Source organism: Talpa europaea (assembly GCF_964194135.1).
Source record: "Talpa europaea genome assembly, chromosome: 13".
NCBI lineage: Eukaryota > Metazoa > Chordata > Mammalia > Eulipotyphla > Talpidae > Talpa > Talpa europaea.
The window spans coordinates 96,933,746-96,957,229 of record NC_140080.1 but is presented as its reverse complement, the minus strand read 5'-3'; the positions used below and the strand labels follow the sequence as shown (position 1 = coordinate 96,957,229).

The following is a 23,484-nucleotide window of genomic DNA, read 5'->3' as shown; positions in this document are numbered from 1 at the left end:
CAGCACACAAGGCGTCATAACACCAGACACTTCCCATGGCTTCTCAGCTGCGTCCGCTTCCTCTTGGTCTCTGCTGCTGTCCCTCCTCCTCAAGTTATGGCATTTCCTGAGTGGGGACTTCACATTTTATTTTCAGTCAGTGCCTTGCATGTCTGCAACAGGCCTGGCTATGCCCCTTTGTCATAGTTTACAGTCATATTATAAATACCTTGTTGTGAGAATTATTGCATATCATTTCCCACTGCAAGTAAGAAAATGTCAGTTATTCTATATAATGGTCATTATTTATAGCACCAAAAACAAAATCCAGCATAGAGTTGCCTACTAAAGATTTGATGGGAGCTGAACAAATGAAATTAAGCAGAACAATTTCCCATCAGTCATTCGAGGGCTCACCCACTCACACTTCTGTTGGGCTGCTAATACATGAACACGGGGCTTAATGCTGACATTATGAAAAGAATCTGCTGCTGTGGCTTTTCAGGAACATTCAGCGTAGCGTAAGTGCATGTAACCTGCACGAACGCTAAACATGTGCTCATCAGAACATTTTCATCGGGAGGGTGCGGGGAACATTCTGCCGTGGTGGGGGCTGGGGGCCTGGGCCATCTGCCTTGCGCAGGGAACTGAAACAGACCTTGAAAAGTCATAGGAAGATGGAAGGAAGAAAATGGAGGATGAGCTTTTCCTGCCGAGCTACTATCATGTACGTGAGCCACGGTGGGCCTCAGATTAGCTGTGTGATGTTTGGGGATGGGACAGAGCACACATTTGTCTGTTTTCAGGTTTTAAACATTTTTATCATAACAGTTAGGAAACCAGTTAAAGATTTTAGTAAAGATAGTCCTGTCTTAGAAATGTAACTGACTGGCTTGCACTTGGCGGGGTGGGAGAGACTGAAAAGCTCAGACCTTGGGATCAGGCAGGCCAGGGGGGGACACTGAGAGGTGTGGGCCTAGGAGTGAGACAGAGAAAATGCTGTGAAGGTGGAGTTAACAAGGACCAGTGTCTGATTCAGTGAGAACATGCAGGGCACAGGAGAAATTTCTTTTAATTGAAATATTGAGATTTTTTTTTTTAAAAGAAGATTTATTTATTTATGCATACAAGAGCTGGGGTACAGGCCAGAGATGTGGGGGTGAGAAGATTCACCAGAGACAGAGTGGGGAACAGAACAGGCAGACTGACTGAAATCCACTGCTGAGGGGAGCAGCGGGCGAGGCAGGAGAGGTCTGCTGCGCCATGTGGGTAGCTCCCTGGCAGGCTGGGGATCGAACTCGTGCTGCAGAGGCTGCGGATTGCTTCATAGTGCGGTCCTTAACCCCTTGCACCACAGGGGAGGCCCCGAAATATTGAGATTTTTTAATTTGGGGCAGATGTACTGGAGCTGGAGGAAATATATCTTGTGAGATCACAATTTATAAAATAAATGAAGACAAATGAGTATAGAGAGATGAGAGATGAATATTTCATTGGAATGCACATCCCGAGTCTATACCTGTTACTTTACCGAGGGCTGGGTAAGAGGCAGAGGCTGTAGAAGTTCACATGAAAGTGTGTCAAGCATGGAGAAGGCCGGCTCCATCCCAGACGCTCCCCTGGAGCAGAGGGCTAGTGCTTCCTCCGGCCACAGCCTGCCAGTCCCTCGCCTCAGGGCCCCTGCTCTCAGCCTCACCCTCTAAACAGCCTTCACGAGTGTCCGGCCCAGGTAGCACTGATGGCTGAATGGATGAGCCGCTTCTCTTTGGGCCTTGCTCTGGTTGACTCATCTCATTCAGTGTGTTGATACAGAGTCAAGAGCGATCTGCTTGGCATAAAACGGACCGAGACAGCAGCACGTCGCAGAGGCAGTGTGAGCTTGGGAATGGGAAGCCTCTGTCCTGTTTCCCCTCTGTAACCCCTGAGACTGAGCTTTTATTTTTTTAAAAGATTTATTTATTTATGCATGCAAGAGCTGGGGTACAGGCCAGAGGTGTGGGGGGCAAGAGGATTCACCAGAGACAGAGTGGGGAGCAGAACAGGCAGACTGACTGAAATCCACTGCTGAGGGGAGCAGCGGGTGAGACAGGACAGGTCTGTCGTGCCATGTGGGTAGCTCCCTGGCCCGGGATCGAACTCGTGCTGCAGTGGCTGCGGACAGCTTCATAAGTTGCGTCTTAACCCCTTGTGCCACGAGGGAGGCCCCGAGACTGAGTTTCTTATCCGAAGGTGACAAGAAAACTTTGTAGGGCCGTGGAAAGCATTTCAAAGCCACCTGTAAAGTAGGTTTGCAGTGCTTTTAATTCATTAAGTGTTCATTTTTATTTATGTGGAGTTAAACAAATGACTCATGTAAGGGCGATCATAGATTGCTTCTGCCTTTTGAAAAAATATGTTCCTCCTCAAAAATGAAACAGAATAATATCAGAGACTATCTTTAGACACCATTCTGGTTTCCTTCGGTGTGGATACAAGTTATTTTTCCATACTTTCCAGAAGTAAACGGAAGACGTTGGGAATGTATAGGGAGTGTTTGTGCTGATCAACCTAAAATACCGTAGAAACAGGAAAAGTCATAGTTGGTTTCAAGTACATTCTAAGAAGGAATAAGGATCATTTGGGTAAAAATAGCCAAGGAAAAATGGTACATTTGCGTAGAGTAAGGATAATAACATCTGAAAAAAAGATGGATCACGACTTGCTCTTAGTCATACATCTCTCCCTCCTGCCATCCGCAGGGGGAATAATAAGATTGATTGCAATCAAGACTGGTTTGTGAGCATGAGAAAGAGCAGGGAGGCTCCTCCTGGTTCTGAACTGCTTTCCTGTGGGAGCGGGACCTGATGGCCTGTGTGGTCTTGCAGATCTACTTGCGATTCCTGGACTACGAGATGCAGAATTCCAACGAGTGCAAAAGGAACTTCGTGGCGGTGTACGACGGCAGCAGCTCGGTGGAGGACTTGAAGGCCAAGTTCTGCAGCACCGTGGCCAATGACGTGATGCTGCGCACCGGGCTGGGCGTCATCCGGCTCTGGGCCGACGAGGGCAGCCGCAACAGCCGCTTCCAGATGCTCTTCACGTCCTTTCAAGAACGTAAGATTCTCTGCCCTGACCGTGTCCTTCAAATGTGTCATGAGCTGCACGACTCATAAGCCCTTAATGTGTTTTCTTCATGCTGGCTGAGCACAGCTGGGTGCTCCCTAATCAGTGTTAGCAGCCCCCAGCTTCCTTCCTGCATGGGGATCCAGCCACAGCAGAGATTTACCAACATGTTTTGATTCCTGATTCCTGCACATGCCTGGGAATCTAAGACAGGGCCCCCTGTTCAACCGGATGCTGTTGACTTTGGTTTTGGGTTAGCTCTTACCAAGCTTTGGGAACTGAGGCAACAGCTTGTGATGAAGTTTGAGTTTCAATCTTAAAAAGCTGCATGAAGGTATTGGGTAGGTTTTCTTTTTTAAGTTTCTCTTGCAGTTCTATTTATTTCAAATAGCTCTGTGCCTGCAGAGTTCCAGTTACAGTTGGCTAAGAGAGATGTTTGGGAAGAGAGTCAACCAAAAAAAATTCAGAAAACATTTAAAATGCCACGAAGGGTAATATGCAGAGATATATGCAAAGCCCAGCAATTTCAGAAACTTATGTTCTAACAAATAATGACTCATATTAATAGATATATTTGGAATGTTCTCTAAAAACCCTGAATAATTCATGTTTAATAAATTTATACCAACGAAAAGTAACCCTGAGAAATTCAGCTTTCAGGACCTTGTATTTTGAAGTTAGACATTTTGAATAGAGACAATGTAATGTTTTTGAAATTTCAAGGATTTCTTAATTATAGACACAACATTGAATGTTTTTTTTTTTTCAATTCACAAATGCTAAAAGTATTAGGAAATTCTTTTTTATCATGAACAAAAAGTTTTGGCTTTAAGTTCCCCTCTAATTACTCAGCTGGGTTTCAAGGGCACTGTCGGACTCAATGTCACTCAGTCTTTCTAAATCTTGATACCGTTGTTGAGTGTGTTAAATATCGCGCCCAGCACCGTTGCAGATTTAAACAGCATGCTATTATGCTTTCAATTCAGTAGCTGATCAAAATGTAGTGTGGCTTTATTTCAGCGAGGTATTTGGTCCAAAACAAATCCTGATTTTCTTGACTGGAATAGGAGGAAATTCAGGTTACACAGTAGAACATTTAGTGTTTTCACAATACAGCATCTTAGTGCTGATTGCTCCTCCTATGCAGTAATTCCTGCCTGTGGTGAGGGCTTAAAAGGTACTTGATTCAACATTCTTATCTTCTTGATAATAACATATCTCATGAGAACCATCTAATTTAACAGATACAGCTATGGAGGAGCAAGCTAATATGTTCAATCATATACCCAAGTTTTTAAAAATATCACAAATCTGTAATTTGGATCAAAATTATACCATAAGTGTAATAGGGATAAATTAAAACATATAGTCTTATGTTTCAAATCTCAGGTGAAAAACAATAAGATAGAAAACTCTGGTCCCTTACTCTCTCTAAGGTTTTATTTTCTTCAAACTCAGTATAAGCCAAACGTTTTTAAATGATAGAGAAAAATATCTTACTTAGTTTCTACTATGGAATGTCCAGTGAACAACCCAAAGAAGATAGCCTTGTGGGAAGCTGTTCTGGTCAAAATGCAAATCACACGGCCTGGGGCTATAATAAGTCCAAAGAGCTGCACAGTTACCCCTTATGGTTCGCCCCTCCTCCCGACACTGCAGAGTCACATCTGATAAAAGCCTTTTTATCCAACTCTCCTCAAATCCCATAGAATATGCCACGTGTTCCCCTCCTTGACCTTATGTGGCACGTCTTCTACCTTTCTTCTGCTCTCTAAGCTCCTCCACCCCAGTCACCCAGTCTCAGAGTATGTGTGTGATCACCTCATCACTCATCCTTCCCTGTGGTCTCTTTCTGTCCCAGCCAATCCAGCGTTCTTGTCTAGCTGTCATCAGTGAGGAGAGTAATCAATTGGTAGAAGTTGACCAGGATGCAGAAGCATCTAGTATCCTGAGAAAAGGTCAGAGGGGCAGAGATGTCTATAGTAGAAGTTTTTCAATTCAAAATGTGATAACTGATGTTGAATGATGTGGATTAATATCTGAAAGGTAAGATTAGTGTTTTTCAGGTGAATTATAGGAAAACATTTGAGTACACTCTAGAGGAAAATGTCTGTCTACCTCATAGGATCTGTTATATTTCAAACTTTAGTGGATTTCCATAAAAGATAGACTCTGGATGGAGGGCTGATTAGGTGCGAATGGTGTGGAGTCATCTATGTTGGGTAGGGGGATGGGCTGCCTAATTTTTAAGGCCCCTTTCAACCCTAAAATGGGTTAAGAACAGTGAGTCTAATATTTTACTTACCTAGGAAAGGATGAATTATGTCCTAATGTGCATATATCAATAGAAACATTTTTATTATTTTTATTTGTGCTAAAAGATAAAGATTCCATGCATGTAATTAAATCATCTCTAGAAGTCATTCAAGTCATTCACTTTTTGATGACAAATTCAGGAGAAATGGAACATTCTTCCTCCATAGGAAGGAGGCACCAACCCTTTGTGTCCCTAAGTGGTGGGTGAATGGCATGCTCCTTGGCATGAAATGTGCGGCAGTGACACACTCTATGATTATCTCATGAATTTATGATAAGCTTCAATTGAAAGAAATTTATGTTTGTCAAGTAGCCTATGAAGTTTTGCTATGATATTTTGTTTTATCTGCATAGGCTAAAACTTTGCAGAATTCTCTTGTATGTCTAAGATCAAAGCCATCACATGATAAAGTAGGTGGGTGTAGACTAGGTCTTTTTGCATTGAATTCCAGGTATTGCATATAATAAATGAAAATTTAAAGACAGTAAGTGAACTTCATCCTACCAGTGCTACCACTCAGTGGCTAGTTCTAACCTTACACCCCTTACATTACCACACATGGATGGAGTAACGATCAGAGATGTGAAACCCATGACCATCTTTGACTTACTCTGAAAATAAGAAATTACCTTGATGTTTTTCTTGCTTCCTGCATTTATACACTAGTGTCCTTGTGCAGCGTTGAGAGTGATTACCACGCCCCCAACATTCCAATATCTGTCAAAATGGCTTATGTTGGAGTCAGGGTATTTGTAGGGCTTAGCAGAGAGTTTGGAGATCATACATTCCATTCCCAAGCATTTTATGAATTCAGACAAATAGCAGAGACCCAGGGGATTTAACGATTTTCCCAGATCCCTCTTATCCACATGCTTAGTGACTTGGTAACCGCAATGGAGGGGAAGCTAAGACCAGCCTGCAAAAATCATTAAGCCTCTTGTGCATAATTTTGCAACTTTTGCGGGAATGAGCAGAGCTCCCACCATCTCAAAGGTGATGAGGATGATGAACTAAAGTGGAAGAAAAATGAGAAGGAATGCTTGGGGTAGGTAGCGCTTAGGAATCATTCACATAGTTGGAACTCATCCTCTAGGAGTTAAGCGCCTTGCGACGTCTGTCCCTCATCCCTGCTGCGTGTGTGGGCAAACCAAGCCCACTGTAGTCGCGCAGTGCGGACCTTCATGTGTCTGCAAGCTTTGGACTGAAGTAAAATCACAGCTCGGGCCTTCTGTTCTGGCGCGACCTCATCTGGGGATTCATGAATGCAAATAGGAATAGTTTCATCTGAATGAATTCCAGAAGAGTGAGTGCGATTGTACAAGAGAGGTGTAGAACTTATCACAAGTCATCAGCCTTTTAGGTTTTACTTCCATAGTGGGAGCATTTCATAAAATCTGAATTTAATGTTAATGTGTGCGATGACAAAATTCTCTAATACTGCTAATGGAGAGGAATAAAATCATGGAATAGGATTATTTTACTCCCCAATGAAATTTGAAAAATAGCCCTGGTTTAAAACTTCCCCTAATGGCAACATAAACATCACACTTCTGCTTCTACTGACTTGCTAACTCTTCCGTTCTGTCTTTTCTCTGCTTCGTCAGATGCTGTTGCCTGACTAATGAACTTTATTGGTTGCCATTGATTCTTTTTTCTTTTTTGGAGGAATGGTATCTGGACTTGATCCTATGGAATAGATTTGAAGGCTGAGGACCTGAGAGAAAGTCAATTTTGTTGCTGAAGGGTCCTCGCTTGCGTAATTCAATCAGAGCCTCTTTAAAAACCTGAGTGGTGAGTGGCTCTTGCGTTACTGCGCAGCCTCGGACCACTCCTAAGCTAGGTGTTCTGTGGCAGTGAGGCATGCCCGAGAAAGACCTTCAATGTGTTCAGTATTAGTTTTAGCTGATATTCTCTAAGAAAGAGGACTTAACCTGTGAGTGTGTTCTGAGACTAAAGTTTTTAGTCTTTGTAATGAATTGTCTTTCTTGGGTCAAAAATCAACAAATATTAATGAGAGCAGACTGCAGATAAAGAAAAAGAATCCAATTGGAGACAAATAGGCAGTAGATTGGATAATGATCACATTGATTATTAAAAGTATGTCACATTTTATTTTAGTTATTCACGGTACAGTGTCGTCAATCTTGCTTCAAAGTATCAAACAATTTTAAAAATAAATTGATTATTTCAATAATTATCATCATTTCAATTTGACTGTATTTATTTTCTATGAACATTCTTGGCCAATTTTGAGGGCATTGTTTATTTAAGTATGGAAGAGGTATGGGAACATTAGTGAAATGTGCCTGTTCAAACTGACTTACCTGCTCAATATTTTCCAGTGTTGCATGAATTTGTAGTAATCAGAATCAGTTAACAAAACTAGTAATTAATAACATAATAGTAACATAACTAGTATCTTGTTTTGATTTCTGCAGTTCCACCTTAGTTTTTTCTGCTTTCATTTAGAGCTTTTGCCCAGTAAAATATCAATCACTTAATACTTGATTAATGAGTAGCGTGCTTCTGTTAAACACAAACATGCAAGAGATGAAAGCAAATTGTCTACTTCCTGGGACTGTTGTTCACAATAATATGCAGAAGTGAGATAATGGATTTCATTTCATCTTAATTTGTGGCAAAATGATACAGAGTACAAACTACACGTCTACTTACAATGAAGAAATATACATGCCATAAAATTTAAGCTTCAAGAGGAATTGAGTGGAGAGCAGAGTGCTGAGATGAACCAGAAGATTCCTACCTCTTGGTATAGTAGCTTCTTGCCAAGCCTTCCCCTTGAGAAAGGCAAAGCTTGTCAATCACGTGGGCTGTCGTTCAATAATTAAGTTATATTCCAAGGCAGAAGTTTTTCTGCAGATGTCAATAAGGTCCTTAATCCACAGACTTTGAGTTTACTGAAGGACAGATTATCTTGGGTGGGCATGGCCTCATCCGGTGAGAATCATGGCTGGCCTGACCTCATCAGGTGAGCTCTCTAAAATAAGGTGAGACTGCTGGGGGAAGAAGCCAACGGGCATGTTGTGCACTGCCTGCCTCTAAGAGGGGCAAAGCTAGGAACTGAGAGCACCTGGGGCCAACTGTCCAACAAGAACATGGGGTGAACACTCAGTCATTTATCCACAAAGAGCCGAATTCTGCCTCTGCCAAAACCTGAATCAGCAGGAACAGCACCCTGAGAACCAGCTGAAAACCACAGCCCCCGCCAACCTTTGATTGATCCTAGCAGAAGAGCCGGTGCTTAGGCTTCTGATCCTGTGGGATAGCAACTGGGTGTTTTAGGGTGCTAAGTTTTGTCACAGAGCCCTAGAAATCCCTAGTGGGTCTTGGTGAAGAAAGTGCTGCCGTGTCAGATAGCAAAAATGTCAAAGCAGTTTTAAGATCAAGCCACGGTTAGAGGTTGGCTGAATGAAGAGAAGCATGATAGAAAAAGCCCAAAATGCCTTAGACAGATGGTTAAAATAAACCTGCACTTGGCGGGCTGCCGAGAGCTCAGCTAGAAGGCGGCACTTGTTATTAGAAACTGGGGGAGGGGCGAGCCTTGGTTGTAGTGGCAGGAAGCTCAGTGAAATCACGTCCTGCGGGGCTGCACCAGCGGACTTGCAAGTGACACACATTGCTGTACAGCTAAGTAAGCACTGAGGAAGCGTGGGCAGCGCAGCCCTGCGCCTCTTGCCGTTTATAGTAACGTGTGAGAGGGGAGAAATAAACCGAAGGAAGAACTATTAAACAAAATGGAATTAGAACTGGATGACTTTGAAAATTTCCCACCTCTCCGGCTGGCAAATATGTTAAAAATCAGACATGATGGTGCAAAGTGTGGTAGAGAGAAAAGGCTGAGTGTGTGACTGCACAGACTCGCTAAACCACCCGAACGGCACCGAATCACAGTGTTCAGAAGCTCAAAGGTGCTTTCGAGAGGTCAGGGTTGTGCCCTGCAGACCCTCTACCTTGAACCATGGCGCCTCCAGGAAGACGTGACTTGACCCTCAACCGTCTCAGCAGGCGCTTAGGAGAATGAAGAGCTTATCTCAGCAACCGATGAGTGAATTTCAAGCAAGGCCCACAGGGTTCTTGAGGAGGACTTTTCAACAGAAACGCTGTGAGCTTGGAATGAAAGAGACAAGTGCACCGCATGAAAAGAGGTTATTGGAACCCCAAGTTTCTAATGGCATGAGGCAATCTTACAAAACAACTCAACTGCTGACTGTCACTTTTCCTGGCAAAGGAAAGTTGACTAGGAGAACAGAACCTCCCTAGAGCCAGGAGGGTAACCTCTGCAGCTACGGAGGATTCTTCCTATAACTTGAAACATAGTCAAAAGAAATCCATTTATCCTACTGGAGTGCAAAATGTTTATGAACTGAACCCGGGACTTCCATGTTCTCTCTGTTCCCCCTGTTTTGAACCAGAATCTCTGTAATGCTGAGCAGTCCTATCCCCAACCCTTCTTGGTGTGATGAGGAGGGTAACCTGCCTCCAAGGCTTGAAGGAGAGGAGCTGCACCCCTTCAACCCAAGGATGCGGGGACGGGAGCTCAGCATTCAGCAGTCTCAGGCACCACATTTGGATGATTTACATGGTGAGATTTTGAACTTGGAATTGTTGTAATGAGATGCTACTTTGACGAACCCTGGGGAGGGCGAGTGCATTTTGCATCAATAAGGAAAATGAAGCATTTGGGGGCAGCAGGTGGACCCTGATAGGCAGGGCTGTGTGACGAGCCTGATCCTGCCATCTGCTGGCACCAGCCCTGACTCCCTTTTCCTGTGAGTCAGGAGCTGCCGGGGCTCATGTCTCCACGATCTTGTCACATTCTATGGCAAAAGGATTTTGCATAAGTAGTGAGGGCCCTAGCCAGTTGACTCTGGATTAATCAAAAGAAGATTGTTCTGGTTGGTCTGATTATACCAGAAAAATATTGATGATAGTCTTTATTAAAAGAAGGTTTACAGGCCAGGGGTAGATTAAGGAGAAAGACTGTTAGTTGTAGCAAGTAAACCCTCTGGCCTGAAAAGAAAACGCTGCTGCGTTGTAGGAGAGGGTCATGAGGTGGAGAATGGGGGTGCTCCTTAGGAGCCGGGAATGACCCCAGTGGACAGCTGGTGAGGAAGCAAGAGCCTCGGTCCCACGGCCTGTGGCACTAAGTTCTTCCCACAACATGAGTGAGCCTCTGTGTACTGCCGTGGGAACCCAGTCCAGGCTGCCCACCTGGATTTTAGCCTCCTGAGAGCTGACGAGAAAACCAGCCTCCTCAGAGCTCTGGCCCACAGAACTGTGAGGTAACAAATGGGTGTTACTTGAATCAGAGTTTGTCGTCATTTGTTACCCAACAGAAAAACACAGGCCTGGTGTTAGGCTGTGTGATTTGTTTTTGAAGTCACACTGGTTTATGGCAACATAGGGGTCTCAGGGCAGCCTCTGCGTCATCTGTAGATACTGCATCCCGTCATCACCAGAAGTCCAGGGTCCGTTCTCTCCCTCACTTGGCACTTTCTACACAGCCCCTTCTCCCCTCCCATAAAGCCGTAAAGCAACTGAATGAACCCAGCAACCACCGCACACTTTCAGACTATACCTGCAAAGTAGTGATGTACCTTTTTTTTTTTTTAAGATTTATTTGTGCATACAAGAGCTGGGGTACAGGCCAGAGACGTGGGGGGTGAGAGGATTCACCAGAGACAGAGTGGGGAGCAGAACAGGCAGACCAACCGAAACACACTGCTGAGGGGAGCAGCAGGCGAGACAGGAGAGGTCTGCTGCGCCATGTGGGTTGCTCCTGGCAGGCCAGGGATCGAACTCATGCTGCAGAGGCCGCGGATTGCTTCATAGCTAAGTGCTTAACCCCTTGCACCACCAGGGAGGCCCTGATGTGCCATTGTTAACACAGTGGCTGATCCGAATGTCAGTCTTGCTTCAGTCAATGCTACTTCACATATGACTTAACTCTGTTGACCAGCATTGACTATTTCTATTCCTAAATTTTGTTCTTCAGGAGATGTGATAAAATTGTAGCCAGTGCCAAAAAAAAAAAAAACCCAAAAAACAAAAAACTTCAACATCAGCTTGACCCTGAATGTTAAGTATCTAGTGCTGTTCTGTTAACCTCGTCATCAGTAAGCTTTCACTTTGAGACATGTTTATCATCCTACGGTAATGTCTACAATGTAGATAATTACAAAACTTGCTCTTCACCTACTTCTCAGAAAATTCTGACTCGTAAGTTGTGAGGTTGAGGACTCTGTTGAAGGCTGTTGCTTCCCAACCTCAGATGTCTCGCTGTGTTTCCCATGCAGTGTTTCCACACCCCCACAGCGCACTGGGCGGCTACAGAGTTCTGGTGACCCCCGACATCAGCCGCCACGTAGAAACGGCCATGTGCATTTCCTAGTGCTGTGATAACGGGTTACCACAAATACAGTGATTAAAACTACACAAACTTATGATCTAAAATGGATTTCATTAGGCTGAAACCAGGGGGTCAGCAGGCCCCTTTCTCTGGGAAGACTCCCGGGAAGAACACACTTCCTCACCTTCCCACGTGTCTGGAGCGGTCCCCCCTGATTTTCTTTGACTCGGAGCTTCTTATTCAGCGCGAGCAAGGTCACGCCTCCACATCTTTCTCTGCTCTTGTCACTTCCCCTTGTCCATGGTGTCCTGCCTCTCTCTGATCAGGACTTTGGGTTATACTGGCCACACCTGGGTGATCCAGACCAATCTCCCCATCACGAAACCCTTCATTTAATCACATCTCTGAAGTTGCCTTTTGCCATATAGAGTAACAAGCTCTGGGAATAGTGAGGACTTGGGGGAGCATTACTGAGCTTACCACAACTGGTCTGACAGTTTCCCTTTGTTTTTGCCTCTTTGTCGTTATTATACTGATAAACTCTTCAGCATAAATTATGAAAAATAACATAGGGACCTCCCTGGGGGCACAGGGGTTAAAGACAGAGCTATCAAGCTGTTGCCAGCCAGTGCAGAATGAGTTCGATCCTCTGCCAGGAAGCTGACCCACAGGGCACAGCAGACCTCTCCTGGCTCGCCTGCTGCTCCCCTCAGCAGTGGATTCAGTACATCTGCCTGTTCTGTTCCCCACTCTCTAGTGAATCCTCTCACCCCCTGTACCTCTGGCTTATACCCCAGTTCTTGTATGCATAAATAAATAAATAAATCTTTAAAAAAAAAAAAAGAAAGGAAAGAAAAATAGCTGAGTTAAAGGCCAGAGGTCCACGTGCCAAATGGAATAGCGTATCTAAACGGCTGTTTCATAGTCCACTATTGAAAAATATTCTTCCAGGCCTCCCTGGTGGCACAGGCAGTTGAGTGCAGCACTGTGAGTGCTGTCCGCAGCCTCCTCAGCGCCGGTTCATTTCCCGGCCAGCCAGGGAGATTCCCACATGGCGGGGCAGACCTCTGCTATCTCCCCGCTGCTCCCCTCAGCAGTGTATTTCAGTCAGTCTGCCTGTTCTGCTTCCCACTGTGTATCCGGTGAATCCTCTCACCCTCCTGTGCCTCTGGCCTGTACCCCAGTTCTTGTATAAATAAATAAACCTTAAAAAAAGAAAAATATTCTTCCTTAGGAAGAAATTATTTAAAAATTAAATTATTACTGTAGGAAAAATATAAAAGAAGCAAATGTATCATTACAATATAAATATGTTACTTCGGAAAGGAAAAAATGTATTCAGAATTTGAAAGTTATTGTTAAGCATGTTCAGAAATAACATCACAAATGGTCATTTGAAAATTGATTTTTTTGTTTGAAAAAATCTGAAATAGGATGAAAAATGTGTAGGAACATCTGGTCAATTTATTCTACCACTTTCTTACCTGTAACACTTTATCTTTAAGTCTCAATTCCTTTTCCATAAAATCGAGGAAGCTTTACAGCTGGTAGCAATGAAGCTTTTGAACAAAAGACAATCATACAAAATTGTGTTGTCGGCCAGTGATTCTCACTCCCCCACTTACCCCTGCATTTCCCTCTCTTTCAACATGGTTGAATCCAAATATACCCAAAGGCTAACAACTGTCAACAAGTATTGGTGGACACATGTTGCTGGCCTGGTCATTACCAAGTCGCTGAAGCAATGTCATGCATATAGATACATAGATGGGTGGAAAAATTAAAATTGAAGATCAGCTTCCATACGTAATGTTTTACACTAAAATAAGTCTCAATTTAAATAATTGGCTACTGTTTTTATGTGTTGAATTATTTAGACAATTTCGTATACTTTTCCTTCAAAATTTTAGATCCACATTGTCTCGCTAAAGTGTGCATTTCTCAGGGATCCAGTGGATAAGCATGAAGGCAACAAGCTTCTAATATTTGATAGGCCCCTCGGATCTAGTAGATATTGATGTGCTTATTCTGGCTTCGTAGCTACTATAGTCTGTCCCTGTCACTGAAAATGGGCAGGCTGTGTTTGCTGTTTGGAAAGGGACTGACTCTCACTACGAATTGTGAGCCTTCAAACTAGCAACCACACATGAGGAGGTCATGGGGTCTGTATGTGCTGACTCTAGTCTTTATTTATTGCCAGGTCCTTACTTGCGGAGTTGGAATGTTCAATCATGAAACCAAATATAGTCATTTCCAGAACAGGAGTTGGGTTAAGGTTTCAAATATCCAATTCTAGCAGATATGTGTGCATTGGCCATGAAAACAAACTCTGGGCCACCTGGTCAAGTCCTGCTAATAATCGGAGTCAGACCCCAAAGAAATGAAGTATCCTTTTGTAATTATAGTCACGTCTCAGTACATACAATGAATAAATCACCTCTTAGCTGATCCAAGACAGAGCTAATCATAGTGTAAAACTGTATAGTAATTTCTTGGAATGGATAAATCATGAAGTGGTTCATGTCCTATGAAGGAAACAGTCTCCATAGAAGGAATAGAATTTTCTCCTGAAGCTGTTTCTCTTTCCTTAGTATGATGTCCTAGGAACAGGAAGAATATGCAATGTTAAGAGAAAGTTTAGGGCATCTAATGAATATGAATGAGATCAAATTGAGACTGTGAATACAATATCTTGCATGATAAAAAGAGGGACTATCTCACTTGGCAATGCTGGATATTTTGACAGATAACTCAGTCACTCCGGGACACAGGTTTTGGGAGCAGATATTGATTTTTCAGAAAAGTGTGTGAAGATGATAAAGGAGATGGAGAAACCTATTTCTGCCCTCAAATCTGGTCGACATTTTTCATATCAAATGTCATTCCCTCCGTTGCTACTGGAGGGTCGTGGGAGGCGTAGTTTGGCGAGGGGCAGTTTTCCCATTGATTTTAGGAAAAATGAAACAAAACAAAACATTAATTTTGGAAGCAGTTCTGATGGTCAAACGCATTTGATATTTTTCTTGTGTCTTTTTCTGTGATTAGAAAACCGCTGTTAAAGTACATTCAGCTGCAGACGATACATTTTTAAATCCAGTTGGGAAGTCTTTGCATCTGCGGATGCTTGCTCAGCATTGACAGCTGATGTAAAGACATTTTTCCCATGAAGTTCATTGAGAGAAGTATAGATATTCCTTACAAATTAGGGTGCTGGGGTGATCGCCGTCCCCGTCAGCCTGTTCAGCTGTGTTCCCCCTGAGGTGGCAGCTGGAAGCCTAGTGGGGCCCTCGGGGGAATTGGTCTGTGTGGTATAAATGCCAGCCGGGCAGGAGTCCCGGGCAGTGCAGCCCCTAGGAAGATGGTGTAGAAACTCTGGGTCTGGCCAAGCTCCCCCAGGAGAGGGGGTGGGCAGAGAGAAGGACCTCTTAGGGCTGAGGACAGGGTCCGCACACGTGGGCTGAGGGGCCTGAGCGGGCAGGGGATGCCCATTTTATCCCCCCGGGTGGACCCAGTTATCACACGTCTAAGTGACTGAGTTTTCAAATATGCTGGGTTCTGCTGTCAGGCATTTGCACTCTAGATAAGTGTCATATTTACATATTCATAATTATTTACGTAATTATTTAAGTTTTGTTCCATCTCTCAGGCAAAGAAACTAGCAGACAGGGAGAGCATCTTGAGTGTCAGGAAATTTGAAATAATCAGCGCCTTCAGGCTGATAAAAGCTGAATTCGGGGCCACCCTGATAGCGCAGCAGTTGAGCGCTGGGTTGCGAAGCTGCCCGCAGCCTCTGCAGCGCTGGTTCAATCCCCAGCCACCGGCGAGGGCCCCACAAAAAAAAAAAAAAAAAACCTGAATTTGAGGCATGAAGTGAGGGCAGGTAATGGGAGGCCCCGTGTCAAAGCCTCTTCTCTGCACGTGTGTGACACTTTCCAGTCCATTTAAGGCTGAGGAAATTCCAGCAATAAAAAAGAAGCAGAAGACCCAAAGACTCCGGGCGTGCACCTGAGTGTGCATGAGTATTTGTGTGTCTGTGAGACTGTGGGGATCTGAGTGTGTGTGATCATGTGAGTGTGTGTATGTGTGTGTGTGAGAGAGAGAGAGAGATGTGCCCACACAGGCCAGCATGGAGCAAGGGGAGGTTGAGCTTTTGACAAATCTTGAATCAAAGACATTAAAGGAATTTGAGGGCCGCCAGGAGGATGTGTGGAAAAAGCAGAGTCTGGGTGGAGCTGGAGGGCCTGAGGGCAGCACCTGAACTTGGCCCCAGGCAGCTATTTAGATAATATATTGAGTTTTAAAATAGAAAACAGACTCAAGACCCACTTTTATTTCCAGAGTTCTTGATGAAGTGTGATGTTCTTTGACTTTGCGCTGCTCTGCAGCGGCTGCTGGGGAACCAGACCACAGGCATCTGAGTGTCAGTGCATCAGAGAGAAAAATGCTGGCTCTTATTTCCATTTTATAATGTTTCCTGAGTCTTATTTAGTGGATTTCTGGATTTCACATGGAATGGGGTGCTCGCCTCTGTAGCACTTGCACTAAAATTGGAATGATATAGACCAGATGAGCTTGGCCCTGAGCAAGGATAACACATGACTTCGTGATGTGTTCCATATTAAAAAAATAATAAAAAATAAATAAAATGGGGTGGAGGGAGAAAGGAGATCACACAGTAGTTAGAAGGAGCATTAGTGACTTTAGAATTATAAACTAAAAACCTCTTAATTGCAGAATTGGAAATTAAGCCCCAAGCAATCATCTGTACAACCTGTGACACAATCCTGAAGATGGTTAAGATCGGACCTTTAACATTGTAGCATGGTCTATGATTTTTTTTTTAATTAAAATTTTAAATAAAACTTTGTTGTGGTTGCTATGCTTTCTCTATTATCTAACTCATGTTTACTAAAAACGCTTTTGATTATCGCTGCTAATTTTTTTTTTATTTCTTAAGAATCAACAATAAATATACATAAAATTCCCTGATACCAGGTGCCAGGTATCCCTGATAGGGTTCCAGCTTCACGGACAAGCAGTGCAAGCCCACCACCTAGTGGTCAGCATGGGAACATGTAAAGATTTAAATGTAGAATCCGATAGAAAAGTGATATTCCATGAACACTAAGTTCAGTTATTATTTAAAAAATAGTAAAAAAAAAAAAAAATAAAGTATAAGTGTTGCACAAAAGTATTATTTTAGTAGTTAGAATATGAAAGAGAAAGTTGAGTTTTATGGGTGTGATACACCAGAGGAAAATGTTGCATTAAGTTGTGAGTTACCAAAGACTTTTCTGAAGTATTTGGACAGTCACTAAAGATATTTCAAATTAAAAGTTAAAATTGAGCCTCTGCCACTTATCTATAATCTCAAGCTCTGGATCTGTGTATTCTATTTCTCTGTTTTGAAAATTTCACTACAGCTGTAGGAAAACGTGCCACTTTTACCCAAGTCTCAATTTTATAGAATCACTAAAAACTTCAGAAAAACTCCTGCCTTTCTAATGGAGCCCAAGATCTATTCTCTACACGCTGGATTTGGTTCTCCAAGTTGGGGTCTGAATATCCCTCTTTACAATTTAGTGTTGGAACACACATGCTGTCTTCATGGTCTTCTTAACCCATGAATGTAGGAAAATCACAGCTTTTACATCTAAGTATCCCACCAGGTAATAGAGCACGTACGAAGGTCTGCATTTCCATGTGTTTAATATGCGTAAGCTCTGTTTTCTGTTTTTTAGAAAATTAACTCAGGAAGTCTTCATTTCAGGAAGCCTCTTAGAGAGAAAGGTGTGTTTACTATGTACTTGGTATAAAAAAAAAAAATGGACACTTGCTGCAGGTTTTTCTTTCCACACATAAGTTCAGAGCCCTTTGTCTACAGACACAAATATTCGACACAAAAAGCGCTGACCATTAGCCCTCCCTACGTATTTTGGGGTCGGCATTGCTATGAGGCTGGGCTGTTCTGAGAGCAACTGAAGACCACTTCCAGGGAGAAGTTGGTGCTTCTGGTTGTGGAAGGCCTGAGAAGTGCTCTGAATTCTGAGTATTTCTTCGCTGCCACTTTATTGTAAGCAAATCTTCACTCTGCTTGACTCTCTTTTAGGTAACTTTAGGATATAAGGAGACTGGTTTTAAGAGGTAATAGGCTTTGACAATTTGTATTGAATTTTTAAGTGGAACAAATCCTCTACAAATTAGTGGAGTATGTGCTTTCTCAGCAAGAGTAAAAGAGCCAAAGAAATAATGCTGAGATTTCATTTCTGGGACTCGCGCACTATGTAATGTGTTTGGAGGCCGTGGCTTGGATTGCTAATTCTCCACAAATAAACACACCTGCTCCCTGGGATAGGCTAGTAGCGAGCCTGGCCAGGGTAAATCTTTGACTAAGACATTTTAATCAATTAAAAATATCAGTTGGATATTTCTCTAAGCCTTAGATTGCTGAGCCACCTAAGAGATTAAAAATTAAAAGAACTTGTAAGAAAAGATAATGGTAGTTTACTAAGGGTTAAACTCTTTTAAAAGTTGTACATTCAAACAGGATTTAAGAAAAAGAATTTTCTGGTATATCGGAATAATATTTCAAAACTGCATACACAATACTGTTGTGATGTGGTTTCAATAGCGGCTGGAAGCCTCTGTAGGAAAGAGAAATCAGAATCTTTAATTGAGCCATGGCATATGTGCATTTCTGAGAAATAGCTAGACACACAAAATCAAGGAAATCCAGAATTCAGTGTGTTTTACTTTTGGTGTCCATGAAACTAAATGCATTTATGTTCAGAATGTTTAAGTGTCTCCACATTTGTTCCTCAACCATGGCCAGATTTGTTTGCTGGTTAAACCGCCAGGATTTAATGATATGGAGACTCACAAGTTGATTGAGTGTAGACATTTTCACAACCACTCAGCAGCTGAAACAAAAATAAATTATAATCAGAGTATTTAGAATTCAAATCCCTGTGCTCGTACCATCTTACTACTGGTATTACACTTCACATTATTTAATTTTCTACTAACCCATCCTGTTTAACATTAATTATAATGATTTTTCCAACTTTTGGGAAAGTTGATAAATATTTATGATTCTTTAAAGATAGTCTTTACTTGATGGATAATTGTATTTTTCAAAATCACCACAATTTACTAGGTAATTGAAGGGTTTTTTTTTTTTTCTCCCTGGCTTTTATTAAAGCGTTTTGTAGCCATTCTCATCCATTTGTCAAAAACTCCCCTTTTGGCCTGTATACACATTTTTTGACAACACTTATTATCCGCTTAACAGACCATATCAGTTCTACAAAAACTATTACGGTTGACCACAGAGATTAAAATTTGGGTACTTCCTAAAAAGCAGAAGTTTGCAATAACAGATCCATCATCACAGTTTACAGTAAAAGTGGTTTACACACGCTTAAGGTCACCAGCCCAGTAAAGTTTTGAGCATGATCATTTTCATCATGACTGACACATATTTTCAACCTTTTGTCCTACTTTTAAACAACAATTACATGTTTGTTTGTTTGTTTTACTCTTTAACCAGGGACCCAGAGGGAAGAAGAAACTGTTCTCTTGGGAAAAGAGGGTGGAGGTGGGGGGGTGGGGAGGGAACTTGAAGACCAGAAGGAATCACTTTGCTTGAGCTAATCTTTGCCCTAATATGGGAGTTCAAGACTTGATTGTTATGGTTTCTTTGGAAAAGAACTTCTTTCGCCGTGTTAAATTATACCAAAAGGCTTTCTGCAGGGTATTTTCTTGCCAACTCAGATTAATATATTAAATACACTAAAAATGGTAACTTTCTAAAATACCTGCAGCATATAGTTTTTAAGGTGAAAAATTCATTACAAATGCATGCAATGTGTAGATGCTCTTGACCATTAAATCTTTACTGGTTGATTAACCACTGTAAATGATGTGCTTTGCATATAATAATGCTTTTTTAGAATATCTATCCTTTAAAGGGTCACAGAACTATTATTAAAAATCAATAAAATTGCATTTTATGAGATCCATGGGATGATTAGAAAGGTAAAAACAAAAAATACCTTTAAAGCACTGTCTATAAACGATAATCCCTCATGATTATCATAAATATTCTATTACTCTAAAAAAGAAATGTATTTTCCTAATATTGAAGTCATACCTATCATTTTACTTTGCTACTTTAAGCTAGCCACTATTTCTCATATTTACATAACCAAATTTCATGCCTGCCTTATTTTACCTCCTAGAGCCAGAAACATACATTGAAAGATATCACGGTCCACTAGACCTAAACTGATTACAATGTGTAAATAATATGCAAAGTAGGCTAATTTCATCACCGGGTAGATGTTAAATGTTGATGAGCATAATACATTTCTTTTTTATGTTGTTCGAGGTTAGCTTTCCCCAGAAAATTTAAGTTCTTAGCTTTTTTCCCACATGCTTAAATATACTGTTTCAGAGTTGTTTATTGTATAGCTTAGTTAATATAACCTTCATTAATATGTTGAAAGCATGTCCTTTTCAAAGTTCTTTTTGCACAATAAAACTGAATTTATACATACAAAATTTATGCATGAAGCATAACATTATCCATGTAGTCACTTAAGTTCTGCCAAATGAATGTAGCAAAGTAAAAGAAGCAGCAGTATTGACAATGCACTTCACTTTTGCAAACAAAAACCCCAGGCCAGCCAGCTCTGTTCATCCCCCAGGAAATAATCATCACTACGGCAACACATCTGGGAAAAGACTGGGTTGTTCATCTCAGCATGAGGACAAATTATCATTCTAGCCTCTTTGTAATGTCATTTGCTACCTAGCATCAGTTACAACTTTTTTGTCTCTTTCTTCTTGGTTCCAGCTCCATGTGAGGGCAATACGTTTTTCTGCCACAGTAACATGTGTATTAACAACACGCTGGTGTGCAATGGACTCCAGAACTGTGTGTATCCTTGGGATGAAAATCATTGTAAAGGTAAAGATTAGTCCGTAAAATTTGCCAAATCCCTGCGTCTGTAGGGTGGGATGGAAATTTATGCCAGCGATTATTACATTTCAGTTTTAAAGGTAGAGGCATTAGAGGGTTTTATGAACTTTCGGGCCTGTTTTAGAATCGGTTTGGAAGCCTTTCTCTTTGCCTTCAGCCGGGCTGTGACCAGACCAGAAGTGTCCTCATCCGTGACTGCAGCGGGTCACCCGAACACTTGAATGCCTGTGAAGCATGTCGCCTAACAGGACCTGCAGACCCACAGGGAGGAGAATGGGCCGCTTGAAGCAGCTTTGCTTCCTGCCACACCTGCCTCCGTCCCCTGTTCCCCCATATCCTCACCAGCCCTTGTTTCTGGTCCTTTTGCTATCGCCCCTTCTTGTGGCTGTGAGGTGGCATCTCGCTGGGGTTTGATTCGCATTTCCCTGATGATAAGTGATGATGAGCAAATAGCAGTAAGTTCAAGAGGCTGAAATCATATTAAGCACCTTGGCAGATCCCAGCAGTAGCAAACTTGAATTCAGTGTTTCTAACCAGTGGATCCCCAGGTGTCATGCGAGGTGTCTTAGGAACCCTTTTGCAAACACACATGAACCTTTAAAGTAGGGCTGCGGGGCCCTGGAGGGTCACGGCTAGGCTAGGAGACCTGGCCCTGGTGAAAATGGAATCTTTGTGCTTCATTTTAACATACCTGTTTCGATTCCTTTGAGCCTGTAAAAATGCTCCGCACCTCCGCCTTCATTTTAAAGCTGTCCACCTGTGTTCTGAGCGGACCGTTAACTCGGGTGTATCTCTTCTGTCTCTTCTCTGCACTCCCCCGCCTGTAGAGAAGAGGAAAACCAGCCTGCTGGACCAGCTGACCAACACCAGCGGGACTGTCATCGGCGTGACCTCCTGCATTGTCATCATCCTTATTATCATTTCTGTCATCGTGCAGATAAAACAGCCTCGTAAAAAATACGTCCAAAGGAAATCGGACTTTGACCAGACAGTTTTCCAGGAGGTGTTCGAGCCTCCACACTATGAGCTGTGCACGCTCAGAGGCCCGGGAGCCGCGGCCGACTTCGCCGACATGCCCGACGACTTGGAGAGCTACCATAAACTGCGCAGGTCTTCCTCCAAATGCGTTCACGACCATCACTGTGGATCCCAGCTGTCCAGCACGAAAGGCAGCCGCAGCAACCTCAGCACAAGAGATGCTTCTGTCTTGACTGAGATGCCCCCTCAGCCCGTCAAGCCCCTCATCCCACCCATGAACCGAAGGAACATTCTCGTCATGAAACACAACTACTCGCAGGACGCGGCCGACGCCTGTGACATTGATGAGATTGAAGAGGTGCCCACCACCAGCCACAGGCTGTCCCGACACGACAAAGCCGTCCAGCGGTCAGTATCCCTAGGGTTTTTGATGACAACTATAACCTGAGGACCGAAATGCTTCCAGAATGTTCCATTGTGTCTTCATAGTTCAGTTTCTTCTTAATGATTGAAAGCATGGTGGCTCACCGTGTCCTCCCTGGCACCAGCCATCCTCTTGCTAAGTCCCGCCTACCTGCAGAGGGATGTGCGCTCAGGCAGACCAAAGATACACCTCATTTACTCCCACACATAGGCAATATTTATTTCTACCAAAAACATGATTTTAATGTCCATGGCACTTTTTTACACATGCTCATGAAGGTGGCTCCCAAAAATATTTATATACTTAAGATATGAAATGACATTTGGGGACAGCTGCCTTACCATGATGGTTAACCCATCCTGCTGAGCAATGTCATGTAAAGATGACATATTTTGCAACATAGCATATTTTTGGTATGAAAATGAAAATATTTTTTCCACATTTCACATAATATTTATACTACCAATTGCATAGGACAGCATGCTTTGCTACAATACTAAACCTTCATATTTAAATGAAGCAAGGATTCGTAGAAGCATTTGGTTCATCTCCCTTTTCATACAAGACAATATATTATCTGTAGAGTATTATTATTATTAGTCCTACGTCAGTAAAAACTTTGAGGAAGGATATTTTAACGTTAGAAATAAATTTGTTCTAAATTCCAAATCCAGTCCACTAATGTCTTGTTTTGCATGCTTATTAGCGTTTATTTGTTTTATAAACATACTTTCTTTCTCAATTCACTTTATCTCTTCAAAACCTTAAATATTCTTAGCTGATTTAATATTTTTCTGCATGTGAATGGAAACAATCCACTTCCACAGTTTGATGAATTTTTAAGAATGCTTTTCAGTAAATATATGTGTGCATATTTATTTTATGTGCAAAATATGACTTTGTTGAATGAAATAGCCATAACATTCCAGGTTCTGCCTCATTGGGTCTCTAAGCAAACACGAATCTGAATACAACACAACTAGGGTCTAGAGAGAAAATTCCAGGTAAGCCGATGCCCTTGGTTCCTTCTCCCGCCTTGTTGTTTTCTGTTTTGTTTTGTTCTGTTGCAACTGTCTTGTAATTTTTTTAGGGACCATGGTATTTATTCATCATCTCTTGAGGTCATGGGTTTCATAGCATCTTGTAATTAGAAATATAATGATGCAATGCTGATGGAAGGATGATTCTTACCATCCATAGCTTTGAAACAAACACTAATATTCTTGCCATCAAGCATTGTGCTACAATGTTGTTAAAGAGGATGTTATTCTATTAAATTTTATGTTTTAAGGTAAAAACACAAAAATTAGTGAACTCTTCAAGGAAATACC

At 42.3% G+C, this 23,484-nt stretch overlaps 1 protein-coding gene across 1 annotated transcript in view; it reads left to right on the top strand.

The window, feature by feature from the left end:
* Window positions 1-23,143, top strand: part of NETO1 (neuropilin and tolloid like 1) — a gene marked incomplete at both ends in the record, with an annotated part of 71,686 nt that extends 48,543 nt beyond the window's left edge. Inside the window, 4 exons of the mRNA XM_084251934.1 lie at window positions 2,844-3,072; window positions 20,626-20,739; window positions 21,579-22,137; window positions 23,083-23,143. Of these exons, the coding sequence (XP_084108060.1) occupies window positions 2,844-3,072; window positions 20,626-20,739; window positions 21,579-22,137; window positions 23,083-23,143 (963 nt within the window). The remainder of the gene's footprint in view (window positions 1-2,843; window positions 3,073-20,625; window positions 20,740-21,578; window positions 22,138-23,082) is intronic.
* Between the last annotated feature and the right edge of the window lie 341 nt (window positions 23,144-23,484).